At 42.2% G+C, this 20,246-nt stretch overlaps 1 protein-coding gene across 21 annotated transcripts in view; it reads left to right on the top strand.

The window, feature by feature from the left end:
• SORBS1 (sorbin and SH3 domain containing 1) overlaps window positions 1-20,246 on the top strand; it is a 174,818-nt gene that overhangs the window by 90,334 nt on the left and 64,238 nt on the right. For 15 of the 21 annotated variants that reach the window (XM_068139784.1, XM_068139779.1, XM_068139774.1 and 12 more), the window contains exons 1-3: window positions 8,362-8,462; window positions 17,104-17,159; window positions 18,690-18,755. In XM_068139784.1, coding sequence (XP_067995885.1) covers window positions 8,431-8,462; window positions 17,104-17,159; window positions 18,690-18,755 — 154 coding nt within the window. In that variant the 5' untranslated portion in view covers window positions 8,362-8,430. Of the gene's footprint in view, window positions 1-8,361; window positions 8,463-17,103; window positions 17,160-18,689; window positions 18,756-20,246 lie in introns of those variants that run through there. The other 6 variants (XM_068139785.1, XM_068139777.1, XM_068139776.1 and 3 more) reach the window with 3 other exon arrangements.

Raw genomic sequence — 20,246 nt, 5'->3', positions numbered from 1 at the left:
ACACAATTACTTGGTATCCTCTAGAGATGGGCCATTTTGCACTATGCCTGAATATGATCCTCTGCGTTGGGTGTAAAGGGGAGGGAAGCTCCCCACCACTCAAGTTTGGCTACTTTAGAGAGAAGACAATACAATAGTTGGTTCTCTTCCAGCCAGAAAGATGTAGTCAGGCATTGATCTGGAAAAATAGCATCTCCAAGAAGCTTTGGTTCTCAGAGGCATGTCTGGGAGCTATAGTGCTTCATACTTGTGCTGTGGGCTGACCTGTGTCATCAAACAAGTGATGATGACATCTCATTTCCTTCTTCCCTTGAAGGAACCAGTGCCTGCTCAATCCTGCTGGCTGTCAAGCAACATCAATGCATGGTACATTTGTGCTATGAGTAGTGCATAGCATTGAATATAGCCTGGATAACCAGTACAGGAGAATGGTTTCCTTTTTAGCCCCCATTCCAGGTTAAGTAGAACTCTAAATGGTTCTTTATACATTACCTTTTTATATGGCGGAAATTATTTGCTTTTCTGTAGGCTGATGTCTGTTTTCCTTTATCTGGAGGCACATGGGGATGCAGGGAAGTGCTTGCAAACCATGATATTTGCATTTATTGTTTTTTAAGATCTAATTAAGTCATTGTGTTGGGTTTTAATGTGACCTGCAGTGCATGCTGCGGATCAACTATTCATCCCAAACCTTTACTCCAGGCATCTGGCACTTAGCAGAGGCAAAACAGTTGCAGGCCTGACAAGCTGGACCAAAGGCACAGAAAGGGAAAATATCTAGCCTGTGCACCAGGAAACAAACTAAGTCTATGAAAAACCAGTCTATGAAAAACTATATCTATGAGAAACTTCAACTATGTCCTTTGCTGTCATAAGTGAGTTAAGCAAAATGTGGAAAATGCTGCCAAGTAGGTCCCAGGTTCTCTAAAAATCTACCCTTAGTGCGTACAGAGATCTCTTACAGAGGTTGCTAAAGAGTTGCTGTTGTCACTCATGGCCAGATTGCTCAGGGATAGTAATTAGCTGCTGCTTTTTTCAGTTTTCAAATTCATTGCTTCAAGTGAATGTTACTCAGGCTGCTGTAAAGTGCATTAAATTCTCCTTTCACTACTTCCCCTGGAGGCAGAGCAGGATGTCTTCTAGAGGAAGGGGTTGCTCAGAATGTAGTTTTGGTTCCATCTAGCTGGTCACACCAGCTCTGCCCCCATCTTAGACTGTAAAAGCGGTCTGAATGGTGCTGCACTGTGCCAGAAACCAGCACAGTAACAGTAAGATTCTAGAGAGAAGGAAGATGAAAATTAATTTTTTTGTTGTTGAACTTTTGGGAACAGATGGAGAGTCGATGAGGCAGAGATGTTGGAAGGGACAGTGTGTTTCAAATGTTTTTCTTATTGTCATCCCAATCTGCTAACAGCTCCTGCCTGTTCAGTACCAGGGGAGTTAGTATAGGATGTGAAATCTTCCAATACTCCTGGGCCTCCAGAGGTGAATGTTCCCCCAAGGCCTGTACAGCTATGGTTTAAAAAAAAGGCTAAGGAACTTTTGACACAGTGCCATGGGAGCAGCTCATGGGCTGATGGGGAGTATCTTTGTTACTTCATTACAAGTCACCACAGTGAAGGGTCTGGACTTTCTGAATAGAGACAATGACCCAGGAACATCTTGACTGAGCCTTGTACTGATGCTAATAAGGCCAGTCCTGCCTCTCCAAATGGTGGCTTTATTTATTTATTTTAAAAATCTGGTCAGAAGCCAAGAAGAATTTAATCAGAGCCCAACAGTGCACTGAGCAGCAGTTATTATCATTACTTAGTCATTCAGTTGCTGTTTCTTTGTTCTGACAAGAAATATGGGTATGATGGGAGGGGACAGGGAGGAAAATGAGCTTTGTCTTTGCATCCTTGAAGAGGTTTGAGCACATGTCCTCTCAGTATACCTATACCCTCGTGTTGTGCTTAGAGGACAGATTTAAAGTCAGTGAGGCCTTCAAAACTGTAGCAGCCATAGTTTGAGGGAAAGGAATCAAGGAAAAGGGGGAACTTAAACCCCATTAACTCCTAAAGGCATTAGCTTTCATAGTTATTCATTTAAGTAGTTTATAATTCCAGCCAGCTGGCCAAGTTAGAGGCAAACTCAAACTGCTCCTCAGCCTGGTATTTTGGGCTGGATCTCCACTTATTAGTGGCACACACAGCAAGTGCTGGGACTTAGTTTCCATGAACAGCCTGTCTTCTGGAAGACATATTGCCTCTTTTGGCTCTTAAGTTCTGGGTCCTGGAGAGCAGAGGATCAGCTGTGAATATTCAATTGTCTTGAGCAATTACAGTGCAGTGAAAAGCTTTGCAGGAAAATATTGAAATGAAGAGAGAGCACAGTCTGAATTTTCTTTGCTGCTTCTGCTAGTTTTCTTACTGCACTCATACCTTTCTTACCCTCAACAACCTACTAAATCACTGTCACTGGAAGAGGCAGTAAGTCTAGGTGCTGGCCCAGAGATTATCCTAAATATCTGAGTGGTTTGAATCTGAAAAAAAAAAAAATATATATATAAAAAACCAGAGAATTTTACAAAAATCAGGTTCCTTGCATACCATATAGGTGGTGATTTTTTTTCTGACCGTGTCTTAAGGTTGATTTCAGCTCTACAGCACAAAGGTTAAGTGCATTGCTAAGCAGCTAGTGCCATTACAAAACCTTTTAATATTGATTGGGATGTATTCTGTTACCTTCACAGCTAGTGCTGCTGTTTGTTGAATGGGGTGCTGGTTTATCAGTAAGGATGGCTCTGGTGTAAACAAAACTTAGTACGCAAAGTGCCATTGATGGTCTTCTGTAGTAAAGGAACAGAGCATGGGCTCTTGTGCCACACAGAATCCAATGATGACTGGGCATAACCCTTATATCCCGTGCCCCAGTTTGGTATGTATGCCACAAAGCACAGCGTGCAACTTTTGCTTCCAGTTTGAATGAGTGTAAGTGGCAGTGCAGAGTTTAAAGGGCTGGAGATACTTACGGTCAGATGAGACTGCATGTTTTGCCTGTTGCATGCTGTAATTGCCATTAATTTCCTTAGGACTTGGGGAAGAGCCCCAAGGGCAGAGCCCTGAGATTTTCCCCTCCAGTGTCATATTTATGTGGTCTTGATTGCCACAAGATTGCATGGACTAGGGTTAGCATCTATTCAAGGTAGATGGGTGAGTTTATATGTTCTTCTATGCATGAGAGTTTAAATAGGTCAGCAGATCAGTGAGAGCAGGTGGAAACTGCTACTCAGGTGACTGCTAAACAGCTGATCGCCCTCAGCTGGTGGTGGTGCAAGCCAGTGCTTTCCAGCTCCTGCTGAGCTCTCCAGTCAGTAAAAGATAGCAGCAGGAGCCATGCCTCTCACAGAAGTCTTCCTTAAGATGCTGTAGATTCCAAATCCTGGTAAACTCTGGTTGTACCAGGGAGTATTTTTTTCTATTTTGAATCAACAGCCTACAGCATATCCCTTATTTCCAACAACCAGAAGGGATGCTGGGACAGTTCTTCAGCATAAAAGCCATACTATGCATTTGCTGTTCTCAGCCATTTCAGAATATTTTCCAGCAGTTTGTCTTACAGTCTGTGCTGTTCTCCCTGTACACTTTCATTGTAACACATTATGGTTACAAGGGTCTCTTGCTAGCCCTTAACCTCTTGTGCCCTTCAAACTAGCTCCTTCTGGCAAATTAAGTTCCTATCTAGAGCTATTAAAAGGTGTGTGTACACCTTTGCAAGGAGTTTTACTCAGTCTTTGGTGTCAGTCTGAACCCCTTCATGCCATGTAGATTCAGCTGTGTTTCCTGAGTTCTTGTGTAGTTGCCTGTCAGACTGTAGGGGCTGCTGGCAGCAGTGTTTCATTCTGTGGTGAATACTGGTTCCTGTAGCTTTCAGTTGGGGAGGGCTGAGCTGCAGAGTTCAGGCTCAGGTCTGAGGCATCCAAGGGGATCTGGGTGTTGGGAGCTTTGGGGCATGCTAAGGCTCATCTCTGATAGGGAGGTGCTGCAAAACTGTCCTAACCAGAACCTGGGTGGCTCTTTTGTAACAAAGCAGTAGCTCCAACCCAGCAGGGTGAGGACACTGAGTGAATGAGTTTGTGCTCACTCATGGTACTGGGTGGAACTCCAGAAGCAGCATGTTATTTTGATTCCAGTTTTGTTTCGCAACTCAAACCCCTGAACTCAAGAGGGATGTGAATTCTAAGTACAAACACGATGTAAATTTGCTTGCCTTCCTCCTTCATCTGCAGAACCAAGTAATTTCAGTCACTTTTGCTTAGCATCTCCCAGATCTATTGAAAGTGCTTCCTTTTCTGAACTACATGCCACATGCCTCTTCTGATGGCTGGAAAGCCTAACTCTGTGGCATATTGGGATGGCCTAAAAGAAACAGTAAGGCTGTGTGACATTTATCAAAACACAAATGTGGATTATGCAGCAGACATTCCAGGGTAGCTTGTAACTGCAGCAACCCCTTCCCTCCCTCAAAAGGACTTGTTTATAACTTTGGTAAGCAAAACAGACATGATGAGGGTAGGTTTGTTCAGTGGCTTCTAGAGCACTGGTCCAGAATATCCTAGAACTGGTATCTAGCCCTGTTATGCCAAAGACTTCTTTTGTTGTGCAAATTTTGTCCCTACTGCTGTTTCCTTCAGCTGTTACGGTGGTGATGTCTTTTTCATAGACATGGGTATTACCAGGACAAAAACCAAGGCAGTGATTGTGCAGCAGTGGTTGCCAGGAAAATAGCAATAGTTCACCATTATGATGAGTTGATTAAAATGGCAACACTGCATAGAGATTTTTATCTTTCAGTCAAGGCTATCTTTGAATACAACCAAGTGCTGTGGCAGTGCGGCTATGCAAAGTTTGGTGCCCAGTTCTTGCATCTCCCCAGGGGAATAATAAATTCTGTGAAAATCCTTTTTTTTTATGCAAATGATGGTCTGTAGCAGAAACTCTGCCCTCCTTGACAAGTTGTTTGAAGGTTTGCTAACCTGGTTCCTGAAAAAACAGAGTCAATTCTTGACCTGAACACTTTCCTGTCTAAGTTTGGAACTGAGCCAGCCCCTGGACCCATCCCTACTTTGCCTCTCCCTAGGCACCATTCTTTTATTCACTAGTTTTGGGTATTTTTACAGTATAGTTTCTACTCTTTCAGCATTTCAATTGCAGTAATTTTTATTACCTGAAGATAAATTCTTGGAGGCTTGTTTATAAACCCCTGCTACACAGCCAGCAGGGCTTTCAGATGACACACTGTCATGTAGTCTGGGCTCCAACTGAAGTAGAACAAGAAGGCTCTCTTCTGGTGGTGAGAGAGATTTTTATAAACAAGTATGTTTCTAGTAATTGATGCCTGCAGAGCTTACTTTGGACAATGTTGTGAGCTTTTTTGTTGTCTTCTCTTGTTTTTCAGAACAGGAGGGTTTGGGGGGTTGGGGTTTTTGTCGTTGGTTTGAGTTGGATTGTATTTTTGTTTGAGTTTTGTTGTGGTGTTTTGGGATTTATTTTGGGGCAGGGGGCAGGGCATGTTGAGGTTTTTTGAGAAGACAGTAGGGTCTAATAATTCAAAACATACTGGTTTCCATCATCCTTCATTTTGATTGCTGATGTGTCAGAAATAACCCTCTTCCTTCTTCACCCAAACCAAACACATCTGACTTTTAAAGTAGCTGGAGTCTAAGCCCTAGGTCCAGATGTGCAATTTGCAAATAGCCTCTGATACCTGCTGGTGTAAACAAACCCAGAACCCCAGGGTACAAGCTCCCCAACATTAGTCTTTTGGGACATGGTAGTAAATGCAGCCTTGGGGGCCCTCTAGTTGGAACTGCCAGTAGCATGTTTACACTGATGTGTGGGATTGGTCTTAGATGGAGAAAGACACTAGTGGTGTCCCCCAGGGATCAGTGCTGGGCCCCATCCTCTTTAATATCTTGATGATCTGGATAAGGGGATTGAGTCAGTCATCAGCAAATTTGCTCATGACACCAAGTTGGGAGCAGATGTTGATCTGTTTGAGGGTGGAAGGGCTCTGCAGAGGGACCTCAACTGACTGGACAGATGGGCGGCGTCCAACAGGATGGCATTCAACAAATCCAAATGCCAGGTGCTGCACTTTGGCCACAACAACCCCATGCAGAGCTACAGGCTGGGGTTGGAGTGGCTGGAGAGCAGACAAACAGAAAGGGACCTGGGGGTGCTGATTGACAGCTGGCTGAACATGAGCCAGCAGTGTGCCCAGGTGGCCAAGAAGGTCAATGGCATCCTGGTCTGCATCAAGAATAGTGTGGCCAGCAGGAGCAGGGAAATCATTGTGCCCCTGTACTCTGCATTGGTTAGGCCACACCTTGAGTCCTGTGTCCAGTTCTGGGCCCCTCAGTTTAAGAAGGACATTGAGACACTTGAACGTGTCCAGAGAAGGGCAACAAGGCTGGTGAGAGGTCTCGAGCACAAGCCCTACGAAGAGAGGCTGAGGGAGCTGGGATTGTTTAGCCTGGAGAAGAGGAGGCTCAGGGGAGACCTTATTGCTGTCTACAACTACCTGAAAGGTGGTTGTAGCCAGGAGGGGGTTGATCTCTTCTCCCAGGCAACCAGCACCAGAACAAGGGGACACAGTCTCAAGCTGAGGCAGGGGAAGTTTAGGCTTGAGGTGAGGAGAAAGTTCTTCACTGAGAGAGTCGTTCATTGTGGAATGTGCTGCCCAGGGAGGTGGTGGAGTCACCGTCCCTGGAGGTGTTCAAGAGGGGATTGGTCGTGGCACTTGGTGCCATGGTTTAGTCATGAGGTCTGTGGTGACAGGTTGGACTCAATGATCTTTGAGGTCTCTTCCAACCTTGGTGATTCTGTGATTCTGTGAAGATAGAGCAGTACTTCCAACATCTTTTGGACTCTTAGTCAGTATACCAAGTCAGAATGGTGCCTGTGCTGGCTACCAATTAAATGTTTCATTTGGTGATAAGTATTGGGATGCTAAAAGGTGTATTGGGGAGGAAAAAAGGAGAACTTGTGTTGCTGACAGCTTCTCAGCATTTCAAAGTGCATCAGTATGGGTTTAAGTGTGTAGGTATTTGGAGACTTTTGTTCTGTGTCCTTCACTAACATTTTACTGAAAGAATCTGAATTTAGAGTGTTGACTCACGCAGTAACCTTTGCTTTATGCTCTTCTATAATCAGCAACTCTTGCCATCTGTGTCACTTTCTAGGTCTTGTTTCAATTCTGAGATGCTCACCTTGCAAGGATTTTCAGTACACTTTTTAGTTTGTGAATATGGTAGCAGGTCACTTCCTGAACATGTGTGTTTGAGGAACCAAAATCCAGAGATATGCTGCAGGCAGAGACACTGTGGAGTGTAAGTCATGAAAGCCATCAGTGTTGGTGCACTGGTTGCTGTGATGTGACAAAGGACAGTACCAACAGACTTGAGGGTAGCCTTCAAATTATTTCTGCTATTAAGTTACAACTTGGTCTTGCATGAGCCTACTTCCAAGATCTTAATCATTTCTTCTGCTGGCATTTGTGGTGGAAGAAAGGGTGGCCCTGTGCTGCTACTTCTTACCAACAGGCTGCCCAGGCCCGGGGATGTGTGAGTGTACCCTCACCCTTGTAAGAGCTGGCACATCCACCACTCCAGTGCAAGCCTTAGGCTGTCTAAAGGGGAGCCAGGCTGCACTGTTGTGGAGACACCTCACTATAGGAAAATCTTAGTACAGCTTGTGGCTTAAAAGCTCCTTTGATGCCTATCATTATGCCCCTGAAGTGGGCATATAATGTGTAATAGCCATGCAAGCAATGAGCTTCCCATTGTGTCATGTCAAGTATTTATGCTACAAATCTCAGCTGCCAAATGCAGAAACTTTAGCTGCCACTCCAGCTCCTACCCGTTGAAATATGACCTGCCATGTGCGGTGCTAATGAAAATACTCCTTCCTTGAGAAGCAGATGCTGCCTGATTTCATAAAAATAATTTAAAAAAAAGAAGGGATTTTTCAAGTGTTTCCTTGAATTGTAGTATTTCTTCAAGATCAGCCTGAAACTTCCTTTCTGAAATGCGTTCCTCAACCATGCTACCACAAGAGTATCACCTCCAAACTCTCTTTCTTTTCCCCAGCTCCAAAGCTGCAGGAAGAGCCTCTGTTTTTTCTGATGACAGTGGCAGGGCACTGACAGGCAGGCTGAGTGGGGGTGGCTGATGGTGAGCAAGTCTAGTGGCATGATGATGTGACTAAGAACCAACTGGCTAATTAAAGCACAGCAGTAGGAGGAGCAAAGTATTTAAGGGTGACAGAGAGAAACAGAGATGCCTCCACAAATTTCTTGTTACACTTCAGCAGCCAAGTGTCTGGGTAACATAGTGAAAAGTTTCCTTAACTCTTTTATACCTGGTATGGAGTGAAAAAGACTAAGAAAATGGCACCACTAACTGAAAAGTCTGAATCCAGGTAAGGATATGAATATATTTTTTGGTCACAGTCAAAGCTAACCCTTCTAGAGCTGCTGTGAGCTGAACTCTCAGGACTTTGCATTACATTGGCATGTGCTAACATGCACTGTAAGTAAGGCAGTACACACTGGTTTTCAGATTGTTTCTTTCATTTGGATAGGTATTTCCAGATGCTTGAAAAAAGGGGAGATATCAAGGTAGTCACTAAACAGGTGTGTGTTCTCAGAAAGGGAAATAGAGAGGTTCTTGCCTCCTTACCCTAGTGACTGGATCTTTCTCCTGACAATTTGATTGAACACCATTCCTGAGTGCTGATTCTGAGGCAGTTTCTAAAAGGGAAGTGGTGAGAATGGATGTGGAGTTGATTGCAGTATGTGAATTTGGTCACCTGAGGCTGGAGGAATCAGAGTGAAGGGAAGATGAGGACTTTTGCTATTTCTGGAGACATTTAGAATGTCAGACTGTTGATGAACCCAGCACTTTGGTTTTCTCAAAGCATTTTCAGTACTGAGTAGAGGAGCCTTCACTGTGTTCTTCATTCCAGTGTTTAGGTGGCTTTAGAGGACCATGGTACAAGAGGCCAGCACTTTGGCCTGAATTACCTGGCAGGCGTGGATTTGCCCTCTGGACTTGGATGTGTGGTAGTGGCCAGCCATCTGAGTTCTGCTGGGACCATTTGTGCCTGTTACTCAGGAAGATGAATCAGTTCCTTGGCAATCTTTAGAGTGCAGCAATGCCTCCAGGTTGGCAAAGGCTAAGGAGAATGACCCTGTCTAATTTCAACTTTCCCTAGGCTTGTCAAAGGAGTGTTAGGAGTGTTGGAAGTATTGTATGCCCTGGTTCCCCATGCGGGTTGGCCTGACAGTTTTATATGGTTCCCTTGTGATGGAGGTCATTGCAGTTGTGTCTAAATGAGACCACCTCTCAAACAGGTTTTGCCCATTCTGAAAATACAAAAAGCAACTAGTAAGACTAGTACATGCACCTTGTTAAACTGTGACAGCTCAGCTGATTTCAGATGTTGCATGGAACAGAGACCTAAATTTTCCATCTCTGCATAAAATAGCAATATGACTGGCATACTTTGAAAAGTGTTAGCTGTTGCTCAGTGAGTGAGTCTGCAGACCTTCAAAACAGCCAGTGCTAGCAGAGATGATAATTAAAAATTAATATTTGGTGTGGTTGCCACAGTGAGCACTCATTAATGCCTCTTCAATTTCCCTGCTTTACTCAACTAGGAATCTCAGGATGTATCTGGCATGGTATAAGGTGGTCTGTAGCATTAAAGGATCTGGTTTATGTGTCAGAGGTGCATCAGAATCTTCTCTCTACCCTTATTTTTGTGAAATGTTTGTAATCTGGATTTGAACTTTGTGACACTAGTCAGTCTCTAATTAGTATTTCTACTCAATGTAACTTCCTCTTACTTGCTGCTTCACTGTTTGAGTGTGTGTGACTGAGGTGAAGACAGTCTTTGTAGTCTTTGTTATACAAAATCATGCAAGAGAAACTGCTGGATGTTATTTAGATGATCTAATGGACTGTATTTATAGAATGCCATTCACTGTAACAAATGCAATGTAGTGTTTGTCCCTCAACCCTGTAGTCAGCGGAATGGATCCATTGTTGTATGTAATTAGGGCTTCTGGAATTTGGGTCTGTTTATTTACAGCAATTGTTCTGCAGAGGCACAAGTGGCCCCATATCAGAAGAGCACAAAGTTAGATGCAGTATGCAGAGCACTTCAGCTGCACAGCTCTTAATAGTAGTCTCACAACAACATGAACTCAATGAATCTTCTGTTTCTTTCAGCTGAATGATAAAGCAAACATCCTCTTGGCTAGGTGTAGTCATTACAAATTGCCTGAAAGATTTCCCTTTTGCAAAAAGGTAAATCTGGTATCATTGAATTAATTACCCTTTAACTAAATAAATCCCAATTCCTGTAGTTAATGCACCCCCAACCCAAATTCCTGTATGAATCTCTGTTGTCCTGAATGGTCCCAGGTTGCAGTATGTTGTTATATCATTTACAGCTTCGCCTCTGGAGCTGGCAGCCTGAGAGCTGTGCTCAGTGAGCTCCCTTGGATAGGATGTACATCAGCTCGTTTGTGAAGTGCTGCCATCTACGAGGCATTAACATACATACCACAGATACATTTGAGCAGAAATCTCAGGTTCTGCTGCTCTCATATGGTTTGCCTTGTGTCTCCTGCTTAAGATAATCTACAATTTTATTTAAAATGTCCTAGTAAGTCATACTTTTTCATTCTGAAGTTTTGAAAATATTCCTGTGAGCTGCTTGGGCGTGTAGGTGTGGCACAAAGGCATTTGTTGCTTTAGCAGACACAAATGATATGTGGGCCACAGCTACTGTGGCCATGATCTCAGCCATCAATTACAAAAACCATAGGGCAGTCATGTCAGACTCAGGAGGAAGTCAAAGCCCAGTTGCAGTGTATTTAAAATTTATTGTCATGAGAAGAAATTATTTTGACTGTAAAGCTACAGATAAGAGCAGTTAATTTCTTCAGAGGGAACCAGTGATGCACTGTATGTGAAGTTACTTTTCTGTCTGCTCTATGTCAAGCAACCTTCTGGACAGCTGTTTTCCAAGCCCTGTGTCTGTAGCAGAGCAGGAGGTTGATGGCTCAAGCAGGAGCTGCCTTTTATCCCCACAACTGCAGGTATAAATCACAGTTACATAATGAAGGTTCGGGGGCCAATGTGAAATTATTCCAGTCTGTTTGTTTGCAGGAGGGTTCCTAGACATCATATCTCCATCTGAACTAGCACTCACTGCAGAGATGGTTTTGGTAGACAGACCAAAATTCGAATAGACCAAGAAAGCTAGAATAGACCTTTTCAGCCTTGCTATTGGACATGTCAGCTGGGGGCTTTACTCTCTGGTTCTGTGACATTAAGCAGAGTTTACACTTTGTAATGCCAACATTTTTAAATCTTCGAATGAGATGGATGACAACATGCAGACCAATTGCTTTGGAAGTGCATGTTTACAGGCTTGCAAGATGAAAGACCCAGAGATCCAACTGCTTTCTGAAAAGTGTGGATGGGGGTTAACACGAAGAGAAAGAGCTGTTTCAAGACAGAAATTATAGTGGTGCAAAACAATTTAGTTATCCGTGACTTAAATTTAGTTTGCAGATCAGAAACAGCATTCAAGCTGTAAGAGGAATGAGTCTTGGAGTAGGCTTCCAGGAGGAGCGGTGGAAGCAGGAAGCCATACCAGTTTTAAGCTGGAATGTGGAATGTTCTTGCACAGGATGGTATGACACAGTTGCCTGCAATAGCATGGGAGTAGGCCTGATGACCCAGGAGATCCTTTTCTGCCCCCAGTTCCAAAACGGGTGACCTTGAACTGACTTAACTCAGGTTGCAGCTAAACTTTGTTTACTTTAAAGCTGATGACTGTAAGATGACTTAGTTCAAAAGCATCTCTGAGTTCTTAAAGCCACATCTAGTTTACATTTCCTATTTGACTTATATTATTGAGTAGCACATTCCTCTTAAATGGAAGAAAAATTTACACATATGCCCAAATAATTTTGTTTTGCCCATGAAGAAGGAGACAAACACATACTATATTAAGGAAAAAAAAAGGCAACAGTACTGCACATGAAATGTGCTATGTTTATTTATTTTAACAGCTGTAAATTCAATTATTTATAAGAACACCTTATCCAAGCTCATGTTTTATGCTGCCTTTTGTTTCATTTAGTGAGCTTTCACTGCTCCCTCTCTGCTGTCTTAACACTTGATGAAGAGAGTGGGGAGGCTGTTGTCTTGTACAGAATTGTGATTCTTTTATATGCACTGCTTGCATATTCATAGCCTTTTCATGACATTTACTGTTAGGAGCATAATGTCTTCTGAAGGAATGACAGAATATCCTTAAACCCTTGAAATAAAAATGGCAGGTAATATATTTCTCTTAGTATTTTAGGATAAGAGACTAATGATACTTGGAGAGGGAGCTCAAACCTCATTGCTTTGGTTAACCTGGAGCTGCCTCCTGTATGGTAGCTTTTTTTTTTCTTGCCATGTTTTGTGTGATGCAGAGTGAGAAGTACAGAGGAGATATGTTTTCCAGCAAGCTCTTTTAAGCAGAGGGATGTCCTGATAGGAGGCACTGGCTGCAGTGCAGCTCTTTGCCTACCTAATTCCCAGATTTGGGACTCTACATTGCTGACATGGCCAGTTGAATGGAACCTCTGGGAGAGGATCAGTTGGTATCAATGTGAGAAATGGCCTGAGCCAGGGGCCAAAGGAATGGGACATGACAAGGTGAAAAGTAAATTTTGTGATTAGTTATCATCCCTTAATTCTGAAAACTTTTTTTTTTTTTTCCCCAAAAAAGTTTCAACTCCTAGATTATATTAATATAAATAAGAATCTGATTTTTCATATAAGTGCAGGCACAAAGCACTTAAAGTTCTTGTACATGGAAAGAAACCTTTGAAACTGTAAAACACCTCAGAACTGAGAAGATAAAGCAGGAGTCCAAATCTCAGGAATGTAAAGGACCTGCCTAATATTTTGAATGCTCATCTCATGTTTAGCAATTATTTTAAAATCCTATGCTGTCAATAATAAGAGAAGAAACAAAAGGAAATTGCTTTTCCCCACGTACGCATTAGACCATCCAAAAATAACCACCGCCTGCAACTCTTAGCTGAGATACCAGTGACTTCAGTGTGTGTCCTTGCTTGGAACTATTCATGAGCTGTTTGTTACCCCTGCCATTGTAGCTGGGGTACTCGAATGTTTAGAGCATGTGAGATAATCCAGAGATGTGCTGTGCAGAAGTAGTTGCCACTTATCTGCATTCCTCCTAAATAGGCTTCTAAATGCACTGCTCTCTTTTCCACACCAAGTAGGGAAGGAGCTGCAGCCTTGGAGAAATCAGGGTGAAAGGGTGGAAGGAAACAAATGTCTGTCTAGAGGTATGACTGAATTGGCAAGGAGTTGGTGGATGTTACCTATGGACTTTGGCATGTTCAGGGTCACAGCTGCTGGCTTATGCCTCGAGGAATGCATTACCTTTCATTGTGTTTTAAATATCTGCAGCTTTGAAGCCTTTGTTGCTATGTCTGTAACATTTCAGGAACGGCATGAATTCCAGTCGGGCAAGGAGACACTGGTTAGCTGATTAGAGCAGGGAGCCGGAAGGAGACACCTGCAGGGTTATTTCTTTTTGGCTGTGTCTGTCTTTCTTTCTTTGTTTTGCTTTGCCTGATCTGGCAGCACTGCTTTCTCTGTTTTAAATATTGACAGGACAGATCTGATTTTTTGTTCCCTTTGAAGGCCTTCCTTCTGAAGTGCTGATGTATGTATGTGCATGTGTGTTTACAGGAAGTTCTGGAGTGGAAGTGGGAGCAGAAAATGTTTCCAGATCCACCTGCTCCCACAGCTCACAGACAGCCTGCATGGCCAACCTAGCAGGAGCTGCTGGAAAGATAGACCACTCAAACATTCATTGCACACTGACTTAAAGCTTGTACCTTCCAAGTCTTACACAGGGCAATGCTTTGCTGTACTGGGGCCATGGAGCAAGATGTGCTCTCTGAACTGTGTGTCTAGTCCAAACAGCAGGCTAGGTTAAACTTGGTAATACTTTGATATTTGGTTTGGGTTAAGTATACAGCAGACAGGTAAAATAACTCTGTAGTCCTGACGCAAAAAGGTGCTGAAAAATGTTTTCAACTCCAAATGTGCACCATAATTTCCTCAATCTAAACAGCAGTTATTTCCACCTGCATGCAGCAAATTGTTATGCAGATCTTCAGCTGATCAAACCCAACTTTTAAATGGCATTTCTGGAGTTACACTAATGTTAAAGCACTCAGGATTGCTTACATTCACCCTGAACACACTGAATCCATTCTGTCTATGGGAACCTGACATTAATTATGTGCTCATTTGAGTACTTGAATAATGCTGATTAGTTTCACAGTATGTGAACACAGAATGCTTGTTATTTTAGTTGAATGCTGTAAGTGCTACAAAGTATGAGGATACATGTAAAAGTATTTTTTCTAGGTCTAGTTCTAATGAGTTTGTACACTTCCTCCACCTAATTTTAGCAAACTTTTTTAATTATCATGTTATTTGTATCCTCAAGTCACTTCTTGTGAAAAGTAATTTATTCTTTTAAAGCTAAATAATTGTGCTTTTATTTGGTGTGAATTCTTTCCTTAACGCTTTTACTAATGCAGTCAAGGTCAGTGCTTGACACTGTAAGCAATGTCAAGACTCTTGAATCAAAAGACATCACTGAAATCAGGGTTTTCTGGCAGTTGTAATGTGACTGTCTCTCAATAAAGGACAGTTTAAAAAACATGAATCATGGAGTCACAAGTTTAATTGCTTGGATACAGCCATTGTGGAAGGGGACCGGTGCTCTGGGATTGCAACAGCCCTTGTCCAGACACATAAGCTAGTATTTCTGCCTTCCACTCCTGAAAAGGTAATACACTAGATTTATTTCACACACACACACACACACACACACACACCCCCCCTACCCCTGCCTTCATATCAGAAGAAAGTTTACAACCTTTTGTGGATGCTTGGAGTAGAAGAAACTTTCTGTTGACTTTCATGAAGCTCATAGAGTGCACCAGTGCCAAGTCAAAACCCCTGAGTACTAGTAACCTCCTCAACATCAGAATGGCTTTAATCCTAAAGATGAGTTGAAACTTACTGCAGTAATGAACCATCTTGTAGTTTCCTCCATGCCCTAAGGAGGAACTTGTATTTATCCAGGAAATTTAACTCATAATAGTTTTGTGTACACAGAATAGCGAGATGCTGCTAGAAACCTCATTAGTCTGGATAGCCTATTACTTTCACCCTTTTCTGCTTTGCTTGAATTAAGACATCTTTCCATTAGTGAAATGTATGGAGATAAAGAAAGACCATTATTGTTAAGTACATTTGTCAAAATTTCCAGGCAGTGTCAACTCTTACTGTTTTACGGTGTTTCCTGCTAATACAAAATGGTAGAAGCAAAAAGCTGGTACTGGATAGGCGGGCAAGGTTGGGCAGCAGACCTTTTAGTTGGGCTCAGCTTTTGTTGTTGACTGTTTTTGGACTGTACCCTCCATTTCACACTGTGTTTTACTGGGATCAACTTAAACTGCATGCTGCTGAGCCTTCACCAACCAGTAATTTATATATTATGTGGGTATTTTAATGGAGAAAATATTTCAATAATTAAGTTTTGGCAACTGTGGCTAGGGTGGCATACTGGAGAGTCCAGGTACTGGCTGGTTTTACACGCTGATCTGTTACTATAATTGCTTGCTGAATTTTCTTTTGACTATCTGTTGAACATGCTCATTACATTCTGGCTGGTATGAAACAAATGCTAGTTAAGAATGGGAGTGTTTGAGGCCGGAATGCTTATTTAATTCCCTGAAGGCAATTTTCACCTCTTAGCGTTTCCCACTGCTGCCTCCATTTCATGTAACAGGAGAACAAGAGTCTCCAACTCTTGTTTAGTTTCTTGCTTCTCTGAGCAATGTTTCCATGTACTTCATAGATCAGGGTCTCCTTTAGGTGTGATTTTGCAAGTTCAAGTATCTGTTTGTATTCATGTCGTGAAAGCTATTCTTTTGTCTGAAGTTATGCTTGATCTCACTCTTCAGTGCTAGCCTTTGAGAGAGGTACACAAAATTGAAGGGTTTGCAGGACCTTTAGAGAGATCTTAGCAAACACAGACTTGTTTGTAGAAATGCCACTCTAACTACTCAACCAACGTCTGTGGTGTGACATTGAAACCTGTTTTGTTTGCTGCAGATATCTAGTCCTCACAGGAGTGGTCATGGAGTACAGCTAGGGCTCACAGTTTCCCTCCATAGACTGTCATGACCATGAAAATTGACTTCTTTTCTCTGCTGGTCCCCATCTGAGTTGGTTTGGTTGTGGGGTGTGTTTGTTTGTTTGTTTGTTTTGTTTGTGTATTGGTTTTTTTTTTCTCCTGAGTTGGTAATTTCATAACCTTTTACCCCAGTAGGATTGAAGTTTTAAAGTTTCACTTACTGGTCCTGAAAATCCTGAGTCTGTTCCTGAAGCAGCAGCAGCACTGCAGGACTGGAAATGGTTGATGTGAAAACAAGTGTATCTCTTCTGTATTGTCACGTTCTTCAAAGGAGAGACTGACTTTGATCTGAGCGAGAGATTGCCTTGAAATATGGCAGTGGTCTAAGTTGAGGTTTTTAGCTTAAAGCTTTTAGTCTCACTGAGATTTGGGGGAATTTTTCTTAAAGGTGATGCACATTTTATATGTTGGGAGCTAGCCAGATTTGCTCTTTGCCTTATATAGGCTCTTACTCTTTAATCAGTATCTTACAATTTAATGCTAAGGATTAGTATTAAAGCCCCAAAGTAGTACTTATATTGAAATAATATAGAAATAATCTTTAATTTCTGATAATTATCAGCAAAAAATCTAACCGGTGGGAGCTGTACATCCTTTGGGGTATTGAAAGTAGATTCTTTAATAAGAAATCATGACTGTTGTTGTGACTTTCATGATGAATGTTCAGCATCTTGTCCAGTGATATCCGGGCAGGCATGAAACAGAACATAACCATTCTGTCTTTTCCTTTAAACAGACATAAACAAAATCCAGAGGTGAAAAAGGGAAGCTCCTCTGCCACAATGGACTCCGGTAAGTCTGTGTTGTTTTCCTCTTGCCCTCATTGGCATTCTTACTTATTACTAGAAATATTCCTCTTTCAGGTACAATTATGCTGTATTGCCTTTTTTTTTTTTTTTTTTTTCTTTGCCCTTCAGCCTCCCAGAAAAGAGTCAAAGCCCTTGAAAGTGCCTAGGGAATCTTAACTATTAAGTGAAATTGCTTCGTCACAAAAAGAGTCAGGGCCTTGTGTTCATTGTTTCAGTTCAGCCAATAATTACTAGAAACTTCTTGAGCTGGAGCAGGTCATTTGAGCTTCTTTCACTTTGAAATACAAGAATTCACAATTATTGATTACATTTAAAAAAAAAAAATCTGAAAGAATTTGGTGTGTTTTAGTAGGGATAAATGCAAAGTTTGACATCTGGATAGGAAAAATCAGTTATGCAAACCAAAACTGAGAGATCAGGAAATGGAGGCTGGTTGAGAAGAGGAAAACTTCTGGACTTGTCTGGGTAACAGGCTAAATCAGAGTGAAAACCAGAGCAGACACCATACTGAAGTGCTGTATGTGGAACCTGTGGAATAATATTCCCACTTGATTTTAGCACTTTATCATGTCTTTATCATGTTGTGCCCAGTTGTTAGCACCACATTTTGAGAAAAACTGTTTGGAGAGAGTGCAGAGGAAAGCTGGGAGACAAATCAGAGTCTGAAAAACATGAGCTGGAGATTTGGCTTTAGCATCGGTAAGCTTCCAGGTTGTGGAGCACAGGAACAGGTTGATTTAGGTTGATTTTCAGGATCTCAGGTAGTGATAGGACTAGGGGGAATGGAATTAAGCTGGAGGTGGGGAGATTCAGGCTAGGTGTGAGGAGGAGGTTCTTCACCATGAGAGTGGTGAGACCCTGGAATGGGTTGTCCAGGGAGGTGGTCGAGGCCCCGTCCCTGGGGGTGTTGAAGAGCAGGCTGGATGAGGCTCTGGCCAGCCTGATCTAGTGTAGGGTGTCCCTGCCCATGGCAGGGGGGTTGGAACTAGATGATCATTGTGGTCCCTTCCAACCCTGAATGAAACTATGAAACTATGAATTTTGGAAGTTTGTAAGAACTCATTAAGCAAATATTTGTAGGCAGTGACTAAGGTAGAATTGTTTCTGGTTTGAGCCACGAATATGGCTTCAGGTGATCCTCAGAGGTCCTTTCTAGCGCTATCTTCTGTGTCTCTTTGAATTAAGAAAAGGCAGTTTTACTCATGTCAGCTGGGGGTGTTGTGGACTTGAAAAAAATCTCTCTTGAAAAATCTCATCACTGAGCTTTATGCCCTGTGCACATACAGAGGCAGACTCTGTTTAGAAGAGGTTACAATGCAGGTAGGAAAAGGAAAGGGGAAACAGGATTGTCATCTGGGGAGATTTGTGTCTCCAGCATATCCTGAGATAGTAGGAATACTTCCTAGTTCATTAGTCAAATGGAGCTGACCCATGGTCATCCCCTTATAATAGGCTACATTCAGTTGAAGAGGTTTTAACTCTGAAGTAATCTGCTTCTTCATTTGTCTTACAGAACAAGAAGAAATGGATGTTGCAAAAACTGTTGTAAATGGGCTGAGCAGCATTGGACAGGAAAAAGGTGGGTTGAGAACTTCAGAGTCATCTCTGCAGCTCCCCCTGCATGTCAGCTGTGTGATGTGGTTGATTTCCCTGGACGCTCATTACATCAGGGGTTTCCAAATTTAGTTTGGCGACTGATATAAGAAAAGCCTTGTACTGCATCATGCCAGCAGCAGCAGCGTTTCTTAGCTCAACAAGTGTTCTTTGTCTCTTAAAGGTGGCAGGCTGGATTTGCCTCTCTGTATATTTTTAGTGCCGCTTTGAGGAAAGCTGTGCACTACTTGTGAGCACCTGTGAATCAATCCGTTAGTGTGTTTAGACAGCATGATTTTGTGAATGCCCATGTGTGAATTCTGTTAACTTCAGTGGGAGGTGAAGGTTTGAGACAAGGATTAAAGGGCAGGAACTAAATATATAAGTAATAAAAAAAAAATTAAAAATCTGTCATTAGTAATAATGGTTTAAACCCCAAACTCACCTAAACAAACCAGGCTTCATATTAACACCATTAGGTTTGCAGTATGCTTTATAGCATTCAGTTTTGTACAGCGATGGTGTGTGTTTTGGCAGGGTGAAACTATGTGGTTGTATGGGTTAGTCTTTTGCTGGTTTCATTTCCTTTCTTTTCTTTGATGCCTTTTTATAGTGGTTAGTATTCTGACTGCATTGTGGATGGTTGAATTCAGTCAGTTACAGAGCAGAACAGAATTAGAATTGTTTCCTAAACCGCAAGCTGTTTGGAATTCAGGGTTTCCAGTCCTTAGGGAGAAGAGGGTTTGATTTAGTCTCTTCTTTGTTTTATTGATTTATTTTTTAAAAAAATAAATCTCATCAAATGAAAAACTAATAGTTTGATGTGGTTTGAAAAACTCTGTCAAACTCTTCCTCATTCATTTTGCTTGGGAGCCCTTTTTTAGGCTGGAGTCTACTTTCTAGTTTTGCCAGGGACCAGAAAGATCTGCCACAAGAGGGGGTGTACACACCACCCTGATGTCAATGCCTCCCTCAGGCCAGCTCAGTCTTCAGTATTGGTGTGTAAAGTATTAAAAACATGGTTCCTCTTTCTCCTGATTTTGGAGGCCTGAGAGATGGCATGCAATGTGAGGCATATAGACTTTTCCAGTTAATAAATGCAGAAAACTTAGGTTTTAAATGAGAAAATCCTGTCTCTGCAGAAATAAAAAGCACAACTGAAGTTATTCAGGTTGGAACCCTAATTTAAAAGATGTTCACTTTGGTGAATCCCATTGAGATTCACTTCTGCGTAGTTTTGCCTTTGCCTTTATTTACCACCACCACCTCACATGAGCTGCAGAGTTGGACAGAGAAATTACCACCTAGTTTGGACAGTTTTGTCACAGTTGCTAAAATTTTGCCCAGTGATGTGTATGGGTTTCCTCTCTGTTACTGCATTGGAGTGCTAGCTGTGAAGTCCAGCAGGAATCTCTTCAAAGTGCTTTTTAAATGGAGAGAAGTGGATGTTTTGATGTTACCCTTTGGCGTGGGACTA

The sequence above is a fragment of the Melanerpes formicivorus genome, unplaced genomic scaffold, assembly GCF_026170545.1.
Source record: "Melanerpes formicivorus ecotype bairdi unplaced genomic scaffold, bMelFor1.0.p_v2 SCAF_6, whole genome shotgun sequence".
Lineage (NCBI taxonomy): Eukaryota > Metazoa > Chordata > Aves > Piciformes > Picidae > Melanerpes > Melanerpes formicivorus.
Note: the sequence above shows the minus strand (reverse complement) of the source record. Positions and strands in the feature narration are given on the sequence as shown.